General features: G+C 45.8%; 1 protein-coding gene across 1 annotated transcript in view; it reads left to right on the forward strand.

Annotated features, from left to right (window-relative positions):
* The window catches only part of BFSP2 (beaded filament structural protein 2), a 34,442-nt gene extending 17,420 nt beyond the window's left edge, over positions 1-17,022 (forward strand). Inside the window, exons 3-6 of the mRNA XM_039522965.1 lie at positions 2,765-2,921; positions 7,824-7,985; positions 15,498-15,629; positions 16,771-17,022. Of these exons, the coding sequence (XP_039378899.1) occupies positions 2,765-2,921; positions 7,824-7,985; positions 15,498-15,629; positions 16,771-17,022 (703 nt within the window). The remainder of the gene's footprint in view (positions 1-2,764; positions 2,922-7,823; positions 7,986-15,497; positions 15,630-16,770) is intronic.
* Positions 17,023-20,324: the final 3,302 nt, after the last annotated feature.

Raw genomic sequence — 20,324 nt, forward strand, 5'->3', positions numbered from 1 at the left:
GATCAGGTGGCCTCCTTGTCCAGAAGGGACACAAAGGCTAGAGGAGGGAGTGTCAGTTCAAAGCTGGCGGGGGAAATGGAGAGAGGCCCAGAACTTGGGTCTGGGCTCCCCACCCTCCAAGATGGACCTGACTGAGGGGTCCTGTTTTCTGTACCTACAAGCTCTGTTTTAGACTGTGATCCTGTCGTCTAATAAACCTTCTGTTTTACCGGCTGGCTGAGAGTCACGTCTGACTGCAGAGTTGGGGTGCAGGTACTTCTGGTTGCCCCAGGACCTGCCTGGGCAGACTTGCTGCGGAAAGTGCACGGTGTGGAAGGGCATGCTGAATGCTCTGAGTTCATACTCAGGAACGTGTAAACTTCTTGCCCTGGAGACAATATGCTCAGAGAGAGGAGGCTCCCCCAGAGTCCTGACTGGCTTTGTATGGAGTAGTTCCAAAGCATCCCAGCATCCCCTTCTACACCATGCGCTTCCCAGAAGTCCGCACAGGCACTGACACTCCCTCCTCTCTGCCTTTGTCTCTTTTCCAGGCATTAGGAGGCCACCTGATCACTTTGTTCTCCAACACCTTCAGTTGGCACCTTGCAGGAGAGCGGCCCAGGCCATCAGTTGCCCGGAGACAGGGTTTTGGCCATTCTCTGTGCAGATGGCATCACACTGGCACTCTAGGGCTCTACAACAATCACACACCCTTATCCCACCATCTAGATCCTTGAGAAATGCATAGGGGAAACTGAAGCACCCACACACTATTCAGAGAAAACATTAAGAACATTCCCACTTTGTAACACCTGTATACGACTATATACTTTAAAGGGTGTAAAATAATCAAGTATTGTGCTAAACACGATACTCCAAACTGACCACCAAATTTAAGTTGCACGTTTTTCCCCTCAAATGAGGGCTCTGGGGTGGGGCTGGGGATGAGGGGTTCACAGTGCAGGAGGGTGCTCAGGGTTGGGGTGCTGGTGGTGCAGGCTCTGGGGTGGGGCAGGGCTGGGGATAAGGAACTTGGGGTGCAGACAGGCTGCCCCAGGGCTAGGGCCAGAGAGGACTCCCCTCCCCCTTACTGGCAGCAGCAAGCTCCAGGGGAGGGACCCCTCCTCTCCCACTCCCACTCTTCCCCTCCCACAGCACACTCACTCTGCACCAGGGTCACTGCACATGCTCCTAGGGACTCTGACAGGAAACCCTGACACCATCCCCCACCTCCCGCCTCTCTCTCTCTCACACACGCACAAATGCCTGCCTCTGCAGCAGAAGCATTCCACAGTAACGGTTTGCTTTGTATCCCCGAGCAGAAAAGCATGCCAGCTGTCAGAAACAGAGCTTTGAAAGGGCATATCCGCATGCCTGCAGCCGAGTTCAAAACAACGACCAGAGTGGCCACTTGACTTCAAGGAATTATGGGACATTTCCGGAGGACAATCACAGTGCAGTAATGCAACATGTCATCCACACTGACACCCCGGCGTTTCAGCCAGGGCGAAGCAAGCTCTATGCTTCTCGTGGAGGTGGATTACCAGGGGCACTCCAGCCACGGAATCCAGGCATTCTAAGTGCATTGCCAGTGTGGACACCTCGGGAGTTAGGGCGCCCGGGGCTGATTTAATGCGCTCTAACTTGCAAGTGTAGCCAAACTCTTTTTGATTCAATGATCCTGTAGCTATACCTGTTCATCAAGTTTATCCACAAGCAGGGTTTCTTCACCTAGTGGCTCTCACTTGGCCATTAGATGCCTTCGAATTGCATTCTTTCAATAGATGTTCAGTCATTCTCTCTGTTCATTTACTTTAGGTCCTTTGTGGCTGAGCTTCTCATTTACTGTTTTCAGAATCTATTTTCATCTACACAACTTTTTGATCAATTCCCTTTTTCACCAATTATTTCTTTTTAGTTCTTTTCCCTTGATAGTTTCTCTCTGCAGATTTTATTTCCCTCTACTTCCCTTCTCTAATAGGATCTGCTAATATGCCCAGTTCTAATTTTTTCTGCTTCTCCTGACCTGAAAGCTTTCCTATTTTCCTTCTTTCCTTTTCACTCCCTTACTTTTATTCTCCTGTTCTTCTTTTATTTTATCACCTCATCTCCTACTCCAGCTCAGGTTTATCCACTAACTCAGCACCTAGATTTTTCTCCTTCCAACAGCTTTTTTCCAACTGCCTTTCCTTCCCAGTCATCCCATACCCTCCCCAGGCTCAAGCTACTTTCACATTGGCTGTTCCCTTCCCAGGACAGCATTCCACACTGCTGCATCATAAGCTGCAGGCCCAAAGGGAAAACGGGACACCACCTGGGGTTAGCAGAGGTTCCCCCCTCCCCCCCGGCTGCATGGGGCTGGCCCGTGCCAGTTGCCTGAGCTCCCCCACTTCCCTGCACAGGGCTGGTGTTGCTCGCCCAAGCTCTGCTTCCCCACTTCCCACGCAGGGCTGGCGTTGCTGCTTGCCCAAGCACTGCCTACCCCCGGCGCAGGGCTGGTGCTTCCTTGCACATTCCTCCAAACCCTGCTTTTTTTCCACAAAAGTGGGCGTTTGCCCCTTTTGCTCTTGCCAACTTGCCACTTTTGCCAATAAAGTCAGGACGGCCGGGACAGGGCTTAAAAAAGGGACTGTCGTGGTCAAAACGGGATGTATGGTCACCCTAGCCCTAACAGTACCTCTAACTTAAAACTACAGCAGGTGCTGATGCTGGGGCCAAGGTTACTACACTATCATTTACAAACTGCACGTTTGACTGCGTATGCTTACTACATTTTTCTCTGCAGATATGAAAATGAGCAGCCATTCAGAAAGGCAGTGGAAGATGAAATTAATTCCCTATATAAAGTGATTGATGATGCTAACTTAACTAAAATGGATCTGGAGCGTCAGATAGAAAGCATGAAAGAAGAATTAGGTCTGCTGTCAAAGAATCATGAAGAAGTAAGTCAAGACTGGGTGCAATGCATAGGTAGTATGTGTCTGTTTAAGTCAGGTCAGTATGACACTATCTTAACCAGAAGCAAAAAAGCTAATTCTGTCAAGTATAAATGGTAATTATCTATCTGCAAATTGTTCCTATTTCTCTCTCTCTTTTGTTAGCTTACGGACCTCTCATCTTTCTAGTCCTAATTAAAGTTATCCACATACAACTTTCCACATTTTTGACATCTGAGAAATATAACATAGCTGAGCTATATTCACTCCATGTGATACTGAACACAACGAAAACACAAGATGATTTATGAGGCTGGACCTTCATTAGGTGTAAATCCTCAGTGCTGCGAGGACTGATTCTCCTCTCACTCACACCAATGTAAATAAAAAGTAAATTCCACTGAGAGAATAATCTGACCCCATGGAATCTTTAAACCATCAAACTTCTGAAATAATGTACTTAAATTACTTTACATTAAATGGGCCATACTTAGCAAGCCACTCCAGTCCCGAGATTTTTAATTTCGCCTTCTGTTCTGAGCAGGGCCGCTCAGAGGATTCAGGAGGCCTGGGGCAAAGCGGGGGAGCTGCGGCGCTTGTACTCACCTGGTGGCGGTGCGGGTCTTCGGCGGCATTTCAGCAGCGGGGGAGCCCTTCAGTCGCTCCATGTCTTCGGCAGCACTGAAGGGCCCCCCGCTGCCGAAATGCCACTGAAGACCTGGATCGCCGCCGGGCCAGGGCTCGCGGGGCCCCTGTGGGATCCGGGGCCTAACTGACTTTGCTAGTGCTTTTGATGTAGCCTCTTGCAGGGCCACCCAGAGGATTCAAGGGGCGTGGGGCAAAGCGGTGGAGCTGCGGCGCTTGTACTCACCTGGTGGCGGTCCGGGTCTTCGGCGGCATTTCAGCAGTGGGGGGCCCTTCAGTCGCTCCGAATCTTCGGCAGCACTGAAGGGCTCCCCGCTGCCGAAATGCCGCCGAAGAGCTGGAGCAACTGAAGCGCCCCCCCGCCGCCGAAATGCCACCGAAGACCTGGACCACTGCCGGGCCAGGGCTCGCGGGGCCCCTGTGGGATCCAGGGCCCTGGGGCAAATTGCCCCCCCCTCTGGGCGGCTCTGGTTCTGAGCAACAAATCATTGAAAGAAGTCAAAATGACATGAGAAAATAGACTACCCACAGGCCCAATTTTGCAATCCTTATTCATTGACTTAAGCAGGAATTGCATTAGTGAAGATTAGTCATACCAGTAAAGGCTTCAGCATCTAACCCCAACTAAGCACCCTCAATGACAGAAGACAAATTGCAGAATTACCACAAGGCCCATTTAAGGGCAATGCATAGTTATGCTGCCCAGGGAACAGAACAGGGAGCAAACTGTGACTCAAGAGAGTCAGAATTCAGTACTTACATTCTCCTTGTTCCACTGGGGAAGTAAGCTGGACCAGCCCTATACCTAATTGTAGATTGCTTCCCCATCCACACTGGTACAGCTGTGCCAAACGAAGGCTCCACCCACTCCCTATCTTTGTCTGCCTCCTCCCCATCTACGTGTGGCGGGAAGGGAAGGGAGTAGGGCTGTCGAGCAATTAAAAAAAATTAATCACGATTAATTGCACTGTTAAACAATAATAGAATACCATTTTTATTTAAATATTTTTGGATGTTTTCTACATTTTCAAATATATTGATTTCAGTTACAACACAGAATACAAAGTATACAGTGCTCACTTTATATTTATTACAAATATTTGCACTGTAAAAAGAAATAGTATTTTCATCATCTACGAGTACCGTAGTGCAATCTCTTTATCATGAAAGTTGAACTTACAAATGTAGAATTATGTATAAAAAATAACTGCACTCAAAACCAAAACAAAGTAAAATGTTAGAGCCTACAAGTCCACTCAGTCCTACTTCTTGTTCAGCCAGTCGCTGAGAAAAACAAGTTTGTTTACATTTACTGGGAGATAATGCTGCCAGCTTCTTATTTACGTCACCTGAAAGTGAGAACAGGCATTTGCATGGCACTTTTGTAGCCGGCATTGCAAGATATTTACGTGCCAGATATGCTAAACATTCATATGCCCCTTTATGTTACGGCCACCATTCCAGAGGACATGCTTCCATGCTGATGACACTCGTTAAAAAAATAATGTGTTAATTAAATTCGTGACTGAACTCTTTGGGGGGAACTGTATGTCTCCTGCTCTGTTTTACCCGCATTCTGCCATATATTTTATGTTATAGCAGTCTCGGATGATGACCCGGCATGTGTTTGTTTTAAGAACACTGTCACTGCAGATCTGACAAAAAGCAAAGAAGATACCAATGTGAGATTTCTAAAAATAGCTACAGCACTTGATCCAAGATTTAAGAACCTGAAGTGCCTTCCAAAATCTGAGAGGGACGAGGTGTGCAGCATGCTTTCAGAAGTCTTAAAAGAGCAATACTCTGATGTGGAAATTACAGAACCCGAATCACCAAAAAAGAAAATCAACCTTCTGCTGATGGCATCTGACTCAGATGATGAACATGAACATGCGTCAAATGCCTGTTCTCACTTTCAGGTGACACTGTAAACAAGAAGCGGACAGCATTATCTCCCAGTAAATGTAAACAAACTTGTTTGTCTGAGCAATTGGCTGAACAAGAAGTAGGACTGATTTTACTTGTAGGCTCTAAAGTTTTACGTTGTTTTGTTTTTGGGTGCAGTTAGTTAACCAAAAAAAAAATCTACCTTTGTAATTTGCACTTTCACAATAAAGAGATTGCACTACAGTACTTGTATGAGGTGAATTGAAAAATACTATTTCTTTTAACATTTTTACAGTGCAAATATTTGTAATAAAAATAATACTATAAAGTGAGCACTGTACACTTTGTACTCTATGTTGTAATTGAAATCAATATATCTGAAAATGCAAAAAATTCATATAATTTTATTAATTGAAATGTAATATTTAATATGTAATACAATTCTATTGTTTAACAGTGCGATTAAAATGGTAATTAATTGCAATTCTTTTTTTTTTTAATCAAGATTAATTTTTTGAGTTAATCGTGTGAGTTAACTGCGATTAATCAACAGCCCTAGAAGGGAGTAGAGGCTCTGCAGCAACTGTTATCTTTCTGTACCCAGAATGGCAATGTGGGTAGCTCATGCAGAGGAGTAAGGTTGTGACATATGCCAGGGGGGGGGGCTGCCCGGGAGGGGGGGGGGGGGGGAGGAGCCCCCCAGGGCCCGCAGGGGCCCGCCCTCCTCCTCAGAGCCTGCCTCCTCCGCCCCGCCGAGGCCAGCCGCCCCGCGCGCCGCCCGCCCCCGCCTGCGGGGGGCGGGCTGGGGGGAGGGCTGGGAGCTCGGGCGGGGCTGAGGCCTCGCCGCCCGCCTCCTCGCCCGCCGCTCCCAGCAGCTCCCTCCGCGCGCGCGGGCTCGCCTGCGCCTGCGGCGGCCGCGCGCGCCGAGCGCGGCGGCGCTGGAGGGAGGAGAGGGGAGAGGGAGGGGGGAGGGAGGGGGGCGGGGCGGGAGGCGCAGCGCGCGCAGCCGCAAGCGCGGCCCGGCGGGCGCGGGGGGGGCCCTTTCGGGGACGGGACCGGCGGCCCCGCCCCCGAGACCCCACGGCCCCCCCCGCCCCCACCGCTGAGCCTGGGGCTGCCGGCGCGGGCGCGTCCCGTCAGCGTAATTCGGGCCGGCGGGCGGCGCCCCCGTTCGGGGCACTTCGGGCGCCGGTCCCGAAAAGGGCCCCCGCCGCCCCCCCCCGACCCCGGAATCCTCTGGGCGGCCCTGACATATGCTCCATTATTTACCAATGCAGGCATATAAGACAGGTCACAATAGAACCCAGAATAAGTACTTGATCTTCACATGGAAATGTCATCACAGGAAACTGTTGAACAGAATGATTATATCAAAGGGGCACATTTTTAAAGAGACCTCAACCCAGCCCCCATTTTTGCACGTACATTTTTACATACCCTCGCCCACATATATTCTCAGCACTGTCATCACTTGTAGGTGATATTGTTTACAGACCAATTATCAGGCCCTTTTACACTGTTCTAGGAGTTCTAGCAGGAAATGGTATATGTAAATAGGGTGGTGTAAAAGGGACTATAATTCAGGCCTACATGTGCAAACCTCATTTGTTTTTGTGCCCATACAAATGACAGTGCTCAAAATATTTGTACAAGCATTTGTAAAAGAGTTGGCCTGAATTTGGTCTGCAGAAAATAAATATTAAATAATGGGCCTGTTACCAGCCATCTAAATAGTTTTTCTCAAGCAGTGATGAACAAACACTTTTCCAGGGAGTTTTATTCCTTTTATATCCCAGCCTCACATCCAAGAAGCATGCAGATCCTCTGAGCTGAGACAGCAAACTTATACATACATACATACAGACATACATATATACACACACACACACACACATGCTTATACAGAGACAGGTTTCAGTTGGGGGCTGTGCTATAGTCTTGGGAAGGATCCTAAAGGTGCCTGTAACACACCATACATAGGAAATCATATGAAAGAATGGATTAGTTGGAATATCCCCTCCAGAGAGCAGGATAGACAATGGGCCTCTAGACAATGGGCCTGCTTCTCCACTGCCTTGCACCTTATATAGTCATTTACTCCTGTGCACACTACCAAAACAGAACAACAGTGTTTTACACTCACACTGCATTCACTTTGCAAACGTGTAAATGACCACAGAAGGTGCAAGGTAATGGAGAATCAGATCTTTTAAGTAGCTTGCAATAGCCCCAACAAGAGCTAAAGTTTAAATAATGGCTTTGTGGATGTGTTTGCATCACACCAAGACAACTAAATTGCACCATAAGTGCTCCTTAGTATCCTCTAAAACTGGAACTGACAGCTGACCCTTTTTCTTATATGTATGTTTTTTTCAGGATGTGAAGATGTTATACAATCAGCTTGCTGGATCACAGCTGGAAGAACTGGAAGCTCCTATCAGAACTGGCCTGGATGACATACTGGAAAAAATCAGAATTCACTGGGAGAAGGATATAGAGAAAAATCGTGTTGAGACAGGTGCCTTGCTTCATACCAAGGTAGGCACCTACAGTGTTCTCTGCAGCTGTCTCCAACACCAAGGAAAAACATATGTTTTTTCTAGTCCCGTGGGGTAATCATTAAAATATTTTTTCTTGAAACAATGAATGATGATAGCCTAAGGAACCTTGATCCAGCTTCATCCCAAGAAGCATTCATGCAAATCCACTGACTTCATTGGGGTGGCACAGATGTAACTGAGGGTGGAAATTGGGCCTATTTATATCGATTTTAAAACATTGATGTTTTCATTGCAAAATAAGGGAGTCTATACACATTTTCTTTCCTATCATTTCCAATGCAGAGATGCTAAAGCAGAAAATTAGTTCTCTACAGCAGTGTTTCTCAAACTGGGGTCTGCAAACCCCTGGGCAGGGACTCCAGGGGGTCCACAGGCCCAGCTGATCAACTCCTCTCCCTCCCTCCCAGCGCTCCTGCACACAGGGGAACAGCTGTTTCCAAGCATACAGGAGGCACTGGGAGGGAGGGGGAGTAGCAGGGAATCATGACTGGGCCGCTGGCCTTGCTGATCAGCTAGGGTTGCCAGTTTCGCCGGTAGTCTCCCGGAATCAGGCTCTATCTTCCAGGGGCTATTGAAGCCAAACCGGGAGATTTTAGGTGCTAAAAGTCTGGCAGCACAGCAGAGCTAAGGCAGGCTCCCTGCCTACCCTGGCTCCACACCACTCCTGGAAGCAGCCACCACGTCCCTGCACCCCTGCGGGGAGGTGAGTGGGCAGAGGGGTCTCTGTGCACTATCCCCACCCCAAATGCTGATTCCACAGCTCCCATTGGCCGGCAACTTCGGCCAATACGAACTTCGGCCAATGGGAGTGGCAGGGGCAGCGCCTGTTTGCAGGGACAGCACCTGTGGGTAGGGGCAGCGTGCAGAGACGCCCTGCTCACCCCACCCCCCCCACCTGCCTAGGACCTGCCGCCAGAGGGATGTGCTGATTGCTTTTGGGAGCTGCCCGACGTAAGCACTGCCTGGCTGGAGCCCGCACCCCCTCCCAAAGCCCACACCCCCTCCTGCACCCCAACTCCCTGCCCCAGCCTGGTAAAAGTGAGTGAGGGTTGGGGAGAGTGAGCAACAGAGGGAGGGGGGATGGAGTGAGCAGGGGGCAGGAAGAGGTGGGGCAGAATCTTGGGTGAAGGGATGGAGTAGGGGCAGGGCCTAGGGCTGAACAGGTGGGCTTGAGGGTCCCTGAAAAATTTTAAATCAAAATGGGGGTCCTCGGGTTGCTAAAGTTTGAGAACCGCTGCTCGACAGGATTCAAGAATTAAGTCTTTTGTCAAAAGCCACACTTTCTCAACTACTCTGCTGAGGGGGGTGGGGGAATAAAAAGGTAAAGTTTAAGAAAAAACATGCATGACCAGCAAACATAGGCTAGCACCCAACATCCTAGCAAACAGAAGGATTTGACTGCTGTCAACTAGGGATGACCATAACTGTGTGACATGATTTCACATAACAGGAGAGCCATTTATAGGTGTGGAGAGGAAACCTGTCCCCTAGGTTTGGCTTTACCTTCATCCCTGCTTAAAATGATCTCTGTTTTGCTGTCCCCTCACCCTTCCGCTTCATGTACCATGTCTCAGCACACAGACATCTTGCATACAATGCAACTAAAATCACTGACATGTATTGCAGCGTTTCCTCTGCTAAGATGAATCATGATTTTGGGGGGATGCAGGTGGGGGAAACAACTACTTTAGGTAAGTATTTTTGCAGTATCAAGCTCAGTGCATAATCCTATGTTTTAACGGCCGTCTCACTCTCCACAGCACAGTAAAATCACTGTGCTGCAGAAATACTTAGGAAAGACATAGTCCCCATAAGGTTTATGATGCGGAGCTGCTACAAAAATAGATGGTGCAAGAGGGGTGGGGGGATAAGGAGGACAGCAAAATGAAAGGAAAGAGGAATCTGAGGTACAGTTTGTCTCTGTAAAAAGTATTTGAATTTAAAGAATGTTACTAATTTATAAATAAGGAAGAAACATCCCTTGCATAGGCACTGACTACATGGGTGCTTCAGGGCTGGAGCACCCATGGAAAAAAAATGGTGGGTGCCCCCATATCAGCACCTCTCCCTCCCTCCAGTACCTCCCACCCGTGGGCCTCGCAATCAGTGCCTCTCCGTATCCCCCAGCGCCTCCCACCCACCATGGACCAGCTGATCTGCGGCATGCAGGAGGGCGTTGGGGGGGAGGAGCGAGTACAAGACATGCTCTGAGGAAGGGGTGGGATGGGGTGGAAAGAGGCAGAGCAGGGGTGGGAAGAGGTGTAGGGGGGCCTTGGGAGAAGGAGTGGAGTGGGAGTGGGGCCTGCCAAGCTCCTTGTACACCCCCCCCCCCGCTTCCCCAAGTTATTTCCTGCGGCCGCCAAGCTCCCCTCACCCGCCGCCCACCTTCCCTGCAGCGCGCCACGTCCCTGCTCCTCTGCCTACCTCCAGGCACTTCCCGCTCCCAAACAGCTGTCTGGGGCGGAGCACCACCCAACACATTAGAAAGTCAGCACCTAGGATCCCTTGATTTCAACAATGACACCATGGTGATGGCGGCCACATAAGAACCTAGAAAGATAAGTTTATCCAGGAAATTCATCAAATCCTTACATTTCAAATCTTGTTAAGCAAATCTTTCACAGAGCTGATATTATGTAGGCCAGATCCTCAGATGGCTTAAATTGGCTGAGCCCAACTGAAGTCAATGGCACTACATTGAATTACCTTTGTTGAGGATGTGGCCCACTACATGTTTTTAGGAGTGTGATAACTGCCTACGAGAAACCCGTTTTTTCTGTCCCCTCTCCCTACTTCAAGGTCCTACTTATTCCTCATCCTCATGTGGAAGTTGATCCTCTCACTCTTTCCTATTTAAAAAACAGAAATTTATTATAGCCTCTACTTCTAACAACCAGCACTTCAACTGTGCAGAGGTGTCACATGCAAAGGGGACTGTCGACACATACCTAACTTCATAGGTTCAGAGATTCCAAGGCCAGAAGGGACCACTGTGATCATCTAGACTGACTACCTGTATAATAAAGGCCACAGAACACGGGTCTCAAACACCCAGCCCGTGGAGTTATTTGCTGCAGCCTGCCAAGCTCCCTGCGCCCCCCCACTCCCCCAAGTTATTTCCTGCAGCTACCAAGCTCCCTTCACCCGCCCGCTGCCCCCGTCTCCCGCAGCTTGCCGCATCCCTGCTCCTCTGCCTACCTCCAGGCACTTCCTGCTGCCAAACAGCTGTTTGGCGGCGCTTAACGCTTTCCAGGAGGGAGGGAGGAGGAGCGGGGAACTGCGCACTCAGGGGAGGAGGCGGAGAAGAGGCAGGGCGGGGATTTGGGGAAGGGGTTGGAATAGGGGCAGGGAGGGGCAGAGTTGGGTGGGGACTTTGGGGAAGGTGTTAGAATGGGGGCGGGGAGGGGGTGGGAAGAGGTGGGGCAGGGGCAGGGGCTGTCAGTGATGCGGCCCTCGGGCCAATGTACTAGTCCTCATGTGGCCTCATGGTCATTTGAGTTTGAGATCCCTGCCATAGAACTACCCCAATATATTTCCCAGAGCAGATCTTTTAGAAAAATATCCAATCCTGGGTAAACTGCTTCAATTTTTAATTTCTCTCCCTGTTAAAAATTTATGCCTTATTCCAGTCTGAATTTGTCTAGCTTCAGCTTCCAGTCTTTGGATCATTATTAAATATTTGTTCTCCATGTAGATGCTTATAGACTGTAACCAAGTAACCCCTTCCTTTGTTAAACTAAACAGATTGAGTTCCTTGAGTCTATCACTATAAGGCATATTTTCTAATCCTTTAATCATTCTTATGGCTCATCTCTGAAGCCTCTCCAGTTTATCAACATCCTTCTTGAATTGTGGGAACCAGAAACATACACAGTATTTCAGCAGCAGTCTCACCATTGCCAAATATACAAGTAAAATATCATCTCTATTCCTACTCAAGATTCCCATTTATGCATCCCAGGATTGCATTAGCTCTTTGACCACGGTGTGACACTGGGAGCTCATGTTCAGCTGATTACCCAGCACAATTCCCAAATCTTTTTTCAGTCACTACATCCCAGGATAGAATCCCACACTCTGTAAGTATGGCCTACATTCTTTGTTCTTAAATGTATACACTTACATTTAGCCAGGCTAAAATGTATATTGTTTGCTTGAAGCAGATGTGGGATAATCTATCCCCAACATTAGACCTCTGACTAATCTCTTAAGTATTGTTAGAGAGTGGCTTAAACCCTGAAACATGAGGTTTCAATATCTCTTCCAGAATTTGTCAGCAGTAACTATAACAACTCTTGTTATCCATGTAAATGTCCAATCTCCTTTTGAATTGTGCTAAGTTCTTAGCCTCAATAACATCCTGTGGCAGCAGGTTCCACTGTCTCATTGTTCATTGTGTGAATAAGTATTTCCTTTTATCAGTTTTGAATTTGCCACCTTTCTATTTCATTGAATTCAATAAATGAATTTGTTATGAAAAAGAAAGAACAATTTACTTTATCTGTACAATTCATTATTTTAATATACTTTTAACATGCCCCCTCTTCTTTTATCTCCTTTCTAAAACAAACAATCCCACTCTTTTCAATCACTGTTCACATGAGAATTTTCCCAGACCCAAATAATTTTCATTGCCCTTCTCTGAATTCCCTTTAATTCTACAATCTCTCTTTAGAGATGGGGTGACGAGTACTGCACACAGTTATCTAGATGAGGCCACACCTTTGATTTATATATAACATCATTACAATATGTTCTGTATTATTCTACATGCATCCTAACATTTTCTTTGCTTTTTTGACCACAGCTGCATATCGGGTCAGATTTGTAAAGGTATTTATGCACGTAAAGATGTCAATAAGCACTTAGTGGGATTTTCAAATGTGCCATAGATGCCCAAACATCTTTAAAAATATGTCTCAATGTGCAGCTGAAGTCTTCACTGATTTGTCTACATGATGCTCAAATTCCTATCCTGAACTGATAGTTAATTTAGATCCTTAAACGGTATACAAGCTTTTTAAATATTTCCCTCCAAATGCACTACTTTGCCATTTATCAACATTGAACATGATTTACCACCGTGTTGCTCATTCACCTAGCTTGGTTAGGTCCCTCTGAAGTTCCTCACTAAACTAAATAACTTTGTGTCACCTGCCAAACTGGCCATCTCCTCTTCACATACACACCCCTCAAGATTATTAACAACATGGGATCTTGTATAGAACCTTGAGGCACCCCGCTGTTAGACTTTTGTCATAACTGACCATTTAATGCTATTTTTGTTTCCTATTAACTAGTTTACCTGTCACCACCTCTTGACTACTTAGTTTCTTTAATAGCCTCCTTGTGAGACACCTTGTGAAAGACCTTTTGAAAGTCTACATAAATCACAATTCTTTTATCCACTACGTTATTGACATGTTCAAAGAATTCTAAGAGATTAGTGAGACGTGATTTCCCTTTGCAGAAACCATGCTGATTAGACTATCAGATCTATCATTGTCTTCCAGATATTTCATTATTCTATTTTAATCATTTCAGTTATTTTAATACTATGAAAAACAAATTAAGTCAGCTTCCAAACTCCTGAACAGTGCACAATGCGGAGCAATAGCACAGACTGTCCTAAAATCAAACAGTTCTCTAGGAACTTCAAAAATATAGCACCATGCACTTAGAAAGAAATCCTGCCCTGTCCCTCGCTTGCCCAAATGCATCCAAGGCACAAGGAATTTGGTGTACACTCTCCCCCCGGGACAACTGCACAAGTGCAGGAAGAATAAAAGCAGGAGGACACAAAAATAATCAGATCAGGTTTAGTGTCAGATGATGAGTGGCTCTTGTGCTGATGCCCAGTGGTGAGGACACAAAGATACCTCCCTCCTCTGTGCACCTCATAAAAGGGAGAAGGAGATTTGCAGTCCCCGTAGAAGCATAGGGATGACTCTCTGTGTGATCCCTGGAAGTGCAAATTATTCCACAGGTGATACACCAGGAGTTCATCAGGTAGTTCAGGAGAAGACTGTATCTCCCTAAATGCCTCTGGGCAATGTGGGTCTGCACCATCTGCTACTCATGACTATGTCTAATATAGGCACAATCTAGTCAGAGCAGAATTCACCCCTTTACAATGCAGCACAATGCATTACTTAAGTCCTATTTTGAGAGCTTAATTGGGACTTAAATGGTGCATGTGTCTTTGCTGACCTGCACATGGAAGAATTTCACCCATATGGACTAAGACAGGTTTTTAAATTTCATTACAAGTGAGATAATCAGAGTCAAATCCTGTAACAAATAAGTTGAGCTATACAACTGCCCACACCCTGCTACTGGTGTATCTGTATCTATGCATTCCCAATATTAGCATATGAAATTCCAGATCTATTTGAACGTTATATTACCTTCCTGGTAAAAGATTATGTGGTCAGAAAATAGGCCACAAAGTGGGATAGGGCTAGGCTGAGCATTCAGTGTGAACCCAAAGTACTCTACATAAACTAGTATTAAAAGTGACCTGAAAGGGAAGGGAAATGGGGCCTGAGTTCTGATTTTGGTTTTGAGATGTGAAAAAGAGGGCTTGAATGTTTGTTTTCCCCCAGAGAAAAGCTTTTTCCTACTTGATTTTTCTGAGAAATATCAGGAAAATCAAGTCTTATGTTTGCTCGAAGCAGACGTGGAGCTCTTTTGACCCTTGACCTTTCCCAGTCCTGAACAAGAGCTGTGTATGGCTGGAAAGCTTGTGTCTTTCACCAACCAAAGTTGGTCCAATGAAAGATATTACTTTATCCATGTTGTCTCTCCCTTACTAAAAGAGGCAGTTATGTTTAATCTTTCATAAAAAGTATTTTCCTTTGCCTATTTCTAGGGAGTTTGAGTTAAATAGGTGTTAAACAAACAAAATATAAAGTATGAAATTATCTGAATAATAATTTCCCCTCTTCATTAATCAGGTTTTACTTCATTGGTCTTGATGTCGTAATCCTATTAATTCTTCAGTCTTCCATGACTCCTACAATCTTCCATAAAAACAAACAAACAAACAAAAACTGAGAAGAGATGTGGATTTCTAATATAAAATGAAATGGGGAAAAAACCCTCAAAACTTTCTTGAAAAAAAAAAACCCTCAAAACTTTAATTATAATACATCATAAAGAGGAAAAAGCGCAGAACCCCATTTTTCTCTTTGCAGGTCACTTTTAATGTATTTGTATGAACATTAAGCAGCACGCTGATGGGACTATATGTATGTATTCTTGCACAGATGTATACATAGACCAATTTTACAATACGTATACAGAAAATGCGTTGGTTATGTTCTTAAAAGTATCCAAAATTGTTAAAGGAACTGAAAATATAAATGACAGGTTTAAAATCAGAGTAGCCACAAATTGCAAAAGACTACTTTCATTATGGGATGGGAGGAATGTAAATTATTATTATTATTAAAGCATTTTTTGACTGACAACTATTACCTGTTGTCAGCAAACCACAGAAACAGCACCTGCTGTACAAACCCAAGAGGAAGAACTAGTGGAATCCCTGAGAACAGAGTTTCATGAAACAGCCTGCAAAATACAGAGTCTGCAAGCAGAGACTGAATCTTTAAGAACTTTGGTAAGTAGCTATCGATTTAGAACTGGTGTATACTCACTGGAATATACTCAATAAAATGCAGCATGCTTTTCTAGGGCATATTCTCATCTTGATGTGCCTAGTGAGAATAAGTCCCTATACACCCGCACTCTCATTGATTAAACCGGTGGTGTGGGTGCCCAGCACTTATGAAAATCAGGCTCTGAAATTTTATCCCTCAACACTTTAATTCATTAACATTTGTAAACCTCATTGAGATTACTGGGTACATAGTGTTATATAGCACAAGGTATATTAAGCAAATTTTAGTGCCTTTTAACCAGATAGACAAGCGGTTTACAAACTTTTTGAGCTGAGCACCCCCTTTGAGTTACAATTTTTGTTGCACCCCCACAACTCAGACAAAAATAGATACATAAAGTATGCTTGATAGCCTACTCATAAACCTAACAGAGGCCTTAACACAAAGTAAATTACCTACACCTGTAAGTTTCAAATACACAGATACTTAGTAATGGCACAGCCAAGGCTTCCTCAGCAGCAGGCTGCTTCTACCTTACAGCCAGGCAGCGCTGCTAGAGCAAGGCCAATACCTGCCCCTCTGCCCCTCCCCTCTTGGGTTTTCAGAGTGGGGGAAAGTGCCTGAGAAGGTCTCTGGGGGTGGACTCAGTGCTGGGCATGGAGGCTGCCACAAGCAGAAATCTGCACAGCTGCAGCGGATGTTGAACCTGACCCACAGGCTGGGTGGCCCACTGAGGTGGGTTGGGGCGAGGGTGGAGGTAATGCTCCCTTCCCGCCCCCCCTCGGGGCTGGACCAGGCCCTGCTGTGTGGGACTGGCACAAGCCACCTCACCCTTCCCCAAAGTTCCTCCATGCTCCTGTAGGAGGGGCAAGCCCCACAGTTTGAAAAACTCTGAGATAGCCTCAGACAAAGCACTTTATCTGTCCACATTGCCACAATGCACAGATACGATACAAATATCTAATGAACAGAACGCCCAGTATATTGGGGTCTCCATTTCAGCAGATTCAAATGCAAAGGATTAGGGCAGTTTCAAATTTCCCACACATACCATTCACTGAGGCCTAGCTGAAACACTACTATAAAGATTATCAGACGTCATGACTCTGTTCTGAGTGTTATAATTACTGTTTCATGTAGAAAAGGGGTCTGGAGAACTCCTTGTATGATGCTAAGCACTGGCATGACATTGAACTTCAGAACCTAGGCTCTGTTATTACCAAGCTAGAGGCAGAGGTGCGAGAAATCAGAGCAGAAACTGAGCAGCAGCAGAGGGATCGTGAAACTCTGCTGTCCAACAAAATACAGCTGGAGAAGGATATCGCTGCATATCACTGTCTTCTGGATGCAGAAGAAAGAAGGTATTTCTTTTTAAAATGGAGAGTATCATGAGCAGAGAACTTGTGAATAAGATGAATAATAACCTTGTGCACTGTGGGATATGCGCTGAGATCCCTAGAGACAACAGAACTGGAATGGTCCACTGAGCAGTGGCATAGGTGGCTAGATCTGAAGAACCTGTACAGGGGGATGTACACCTCAAGTTCAGCTCTGTATAGGCTCCTAGTGCTTTGCATTAGATGCCAGTAGTGTGAGAGCAGGGCAGGGGAGGAGTAGACCAGGGCCAGTGGATCAACGAGCCTTCATTTCCCAAAGCACTGAGACATAAGAGATAAAGAAGCTATTACAGCCTCAAAGCTACATTAACTGCTATAAAGCAGCCTTGCTGCTGCTTCATATGTTGGGAACATGATTCCCTTCCTTAGGCACCCCTCCCACTCAGGCTGGGCTCTTGGGGAAGGCCTCATCCTCCTACAGAACAGAAAACATGATTTAGGCCATGATCCAGTAAAATACTTGAACACATTTACTTTTAAGCACAAGTTGTCCCATTAAAGTCAATAGGATTATTCACATGCTTAAAAGTCAGCACCAGCTTACATACTTTGCTAGACAGTGGCAATGGTGCAAGTGGTGCAGTCACTTCAGGACCCACAAAGCTATGGGGGCCCAAACAGACAGAGTAGCGCTACAGCACTTTATTTGGTACACAGAGTCTCAACACTACTCACTTAAATTTGGCCCTGTCAGACGGAGGGGCAGCCAGGCCAAATTTGAGTGGCATTGCAGCAAGGCATGCAGGGTTGCAGTGCTGTTCAGGTTTGGCCCAGTTGCCCCTCTGTCATGACAGGGGACAGCCAGGCCACATTTAGTGGCCTTGCAACTTGGTACCTGGGGTTGCAGGAAGTACCACTCAGATCTGATCCAGCCACAACTCCATCATGACAGAGGGGCAGTTGGAGCAAACCACATCAGCACTGCAACTCCCGTGTGCACTCTCACAGTGCTACCCATCACTCAAATTTGGTCTGTGTTGTGTGAGTGTGGGGTGGGTGATAGGAATGAGCAGAACCACCACCGGGACTGGGAGGAGCCACCCTAGCCCAGGAGAGGAACAGAGCACTGAGCCACAGCAGTGCCAATGAGTGGACAGGAAAGTCCCAGGGGCAGAGGGTGACAGAGTGAGGTGTTGGTGGGCTATGGGGTGAGCTGGGGAGTACCAGGATGAGGGGTGGGGACAAGTGGAGGATGGTGGGGTGAACTGTAGGGGGATTGGGGGATGTTGGAGAGTGCGGGGGATGTTGGGGGCTGTGGCCCCCTAACCTTGTCATGCATCAGGGTGATCTGGGCCTTAGTGATTAATGTTTCGACTATGTTCTAGTATTTATCAAGGGAAACATTTGTTTCTTCTAGCTGATTGTTTCTTGCTTTGCCATCAAATATACCACATTTTCTATCACAGAAGAAAATACTGAATCAACAGCTGGTTCAGAATACATGGATTATATTCTGCTCTCGACTGGGGAGTAACTGAGCGCCCCTGCAATTCAGCAAAAGCACTTAAGCACATGCTTAGTTATAAGCATGTGCTTAAGTGCATTGCTGAACAGAGGCAAGCTTAAACACATGCTTAAATGCTTTGTTGAATTGGGGGGTCTAAGCTGAATTTGGCCCACTATCTAATCTTTTGTGGAGGAAAAATATTCCATTCTTTTTCTTTGAACACTTTTCCTCTGGAGAAAAAAAATCTCAATTCATTTGAAGTGTTTTGGGGTTTGCTTCTGGAAGATCTCTAATCATCAGAATTAGCTACAGAGCCTACGAGAACCCATCCCCTCCCCTCCCTCACATTCCAAATCCAAGTTTTCTATCAACAGGCCCTCATTAAAATGGTTTGCTTTTCAGACAGCATAATCTCCTGCCTAACAGAAAATACCTTGGTGTTTGTAAGTCAGGTCTTGATCCTCCATAAATAGAATAGGGGGAGGGATAGTGATTTGAGCATTGGCCTGCTAAACCCAGCGTTGTGAGCTCAATCCTTGAGGGGGCCATTTAGGGAACTGGGGTAAAAAACCCAAAACCTGGGGCTTTGTCCTGCTTTGAGCAGGGGGTTGGACTAGATGATCTCCTGAGGTCTCTTCCAACTCTGAGATTCTATTCTAAGACCCAATGTCACAACTGTAATTGACTTCTGAGTGGGCTGTAGGATAGCAACACGGGGAGCACATGCACCTTGTGAAAATGCTGAAGAAAGTAAAAGATAATTTCCAGCAGCCAGCTGTTTATGTAAATTTCTACTGATTTTCATTCCAAGTTTTGTGGAAAAGTGTTGAAACATACATTGAAATTGCCTATATACACTAATCATCAGAATGCTCAGTATCAGCTATTGCACAGAACCTACCTACTGTCTTATAAATAATATAATGGAGCAAATTGATCATGACAAATGTAAGTACTGCAATTCTGTTCTAAGCTCTTTCAAACAAATGTGGTAGGATTGTACATTCAAACAGCTAACTACGTCCATAACTCTGCAGGATGCTTGTAATGATCTTCCAACTAAAAAAAAGGATTCCCTCCTGTTTTCTTTTTAGAGCTGCAAGACTTTCTATTGCAGCCTAGTGGTGTAATTCCCATATTTCTTTAGGGTGAAATTCACCTATGTGCAGAGAGCCAGAAAGAAGCCTGTACATGTCTGAAGTGCCACTTCAGTCCTTAGACAAAGGGGACTTAAGTAGTCTACAGACCTTATTCTGGCCCTCTGAACAGAGGAGAATTTCACTTGCGTGAGGGGAGATGTGTGGGAGTGAAGAGAGAAAGAGGCCTGAGCCACAAAGTTTGGATGGAAAATTAAATTTCAATAAAGTTACGTGTGTGTTGGGTGTGCATTTTGGTCCCTGGTGATCTCTAATGAATACACATACTACCTTTCATGGTCCAAACCTTCAAAAGTGCTTATATACACAAATGAAAATGCTTTACATATTAATACATTTTAAAAAAAGATTAATGTATAGCAATGGTACAATTTTAATAATAATCAAAATGTTCTCAAAGAGCTGGAATAAAATTATTGGTGAAATTTAGCCCTGTGCAGAGAACAAGCACAAGGCGTATATGCCATCACCATGCACTGAAGTGATGCACAAACTTTAAGATAATCTGTGAAGGGGTAAATTTCACTCATTGGGAGATAAATTAATACACTAAGCAAAATTGTGTTTTCAGTTACATTGATGTAATCCTACTGAATCCAATGGAATTTCACCAGCGGATGGGAAAGTAGAATTTGGTCCAACAATTTTCCCTTTCCTCTTATTACTTGCTCTAATCAGCAAATATATATTTTT

Source organism: Mauremys reevesii, linkage group 2 (assembly GCF_016161935.1).
Source record: "Mauremys reevesii isolate NIE-2019 linkage group 2, ASM1616193v1, whole genome shotgun sequence".
NCBI lineage: Eukaryota > Metazoa > Chordata > Testudines > Geoemydidae > Mauremys > Mauremys reevesii.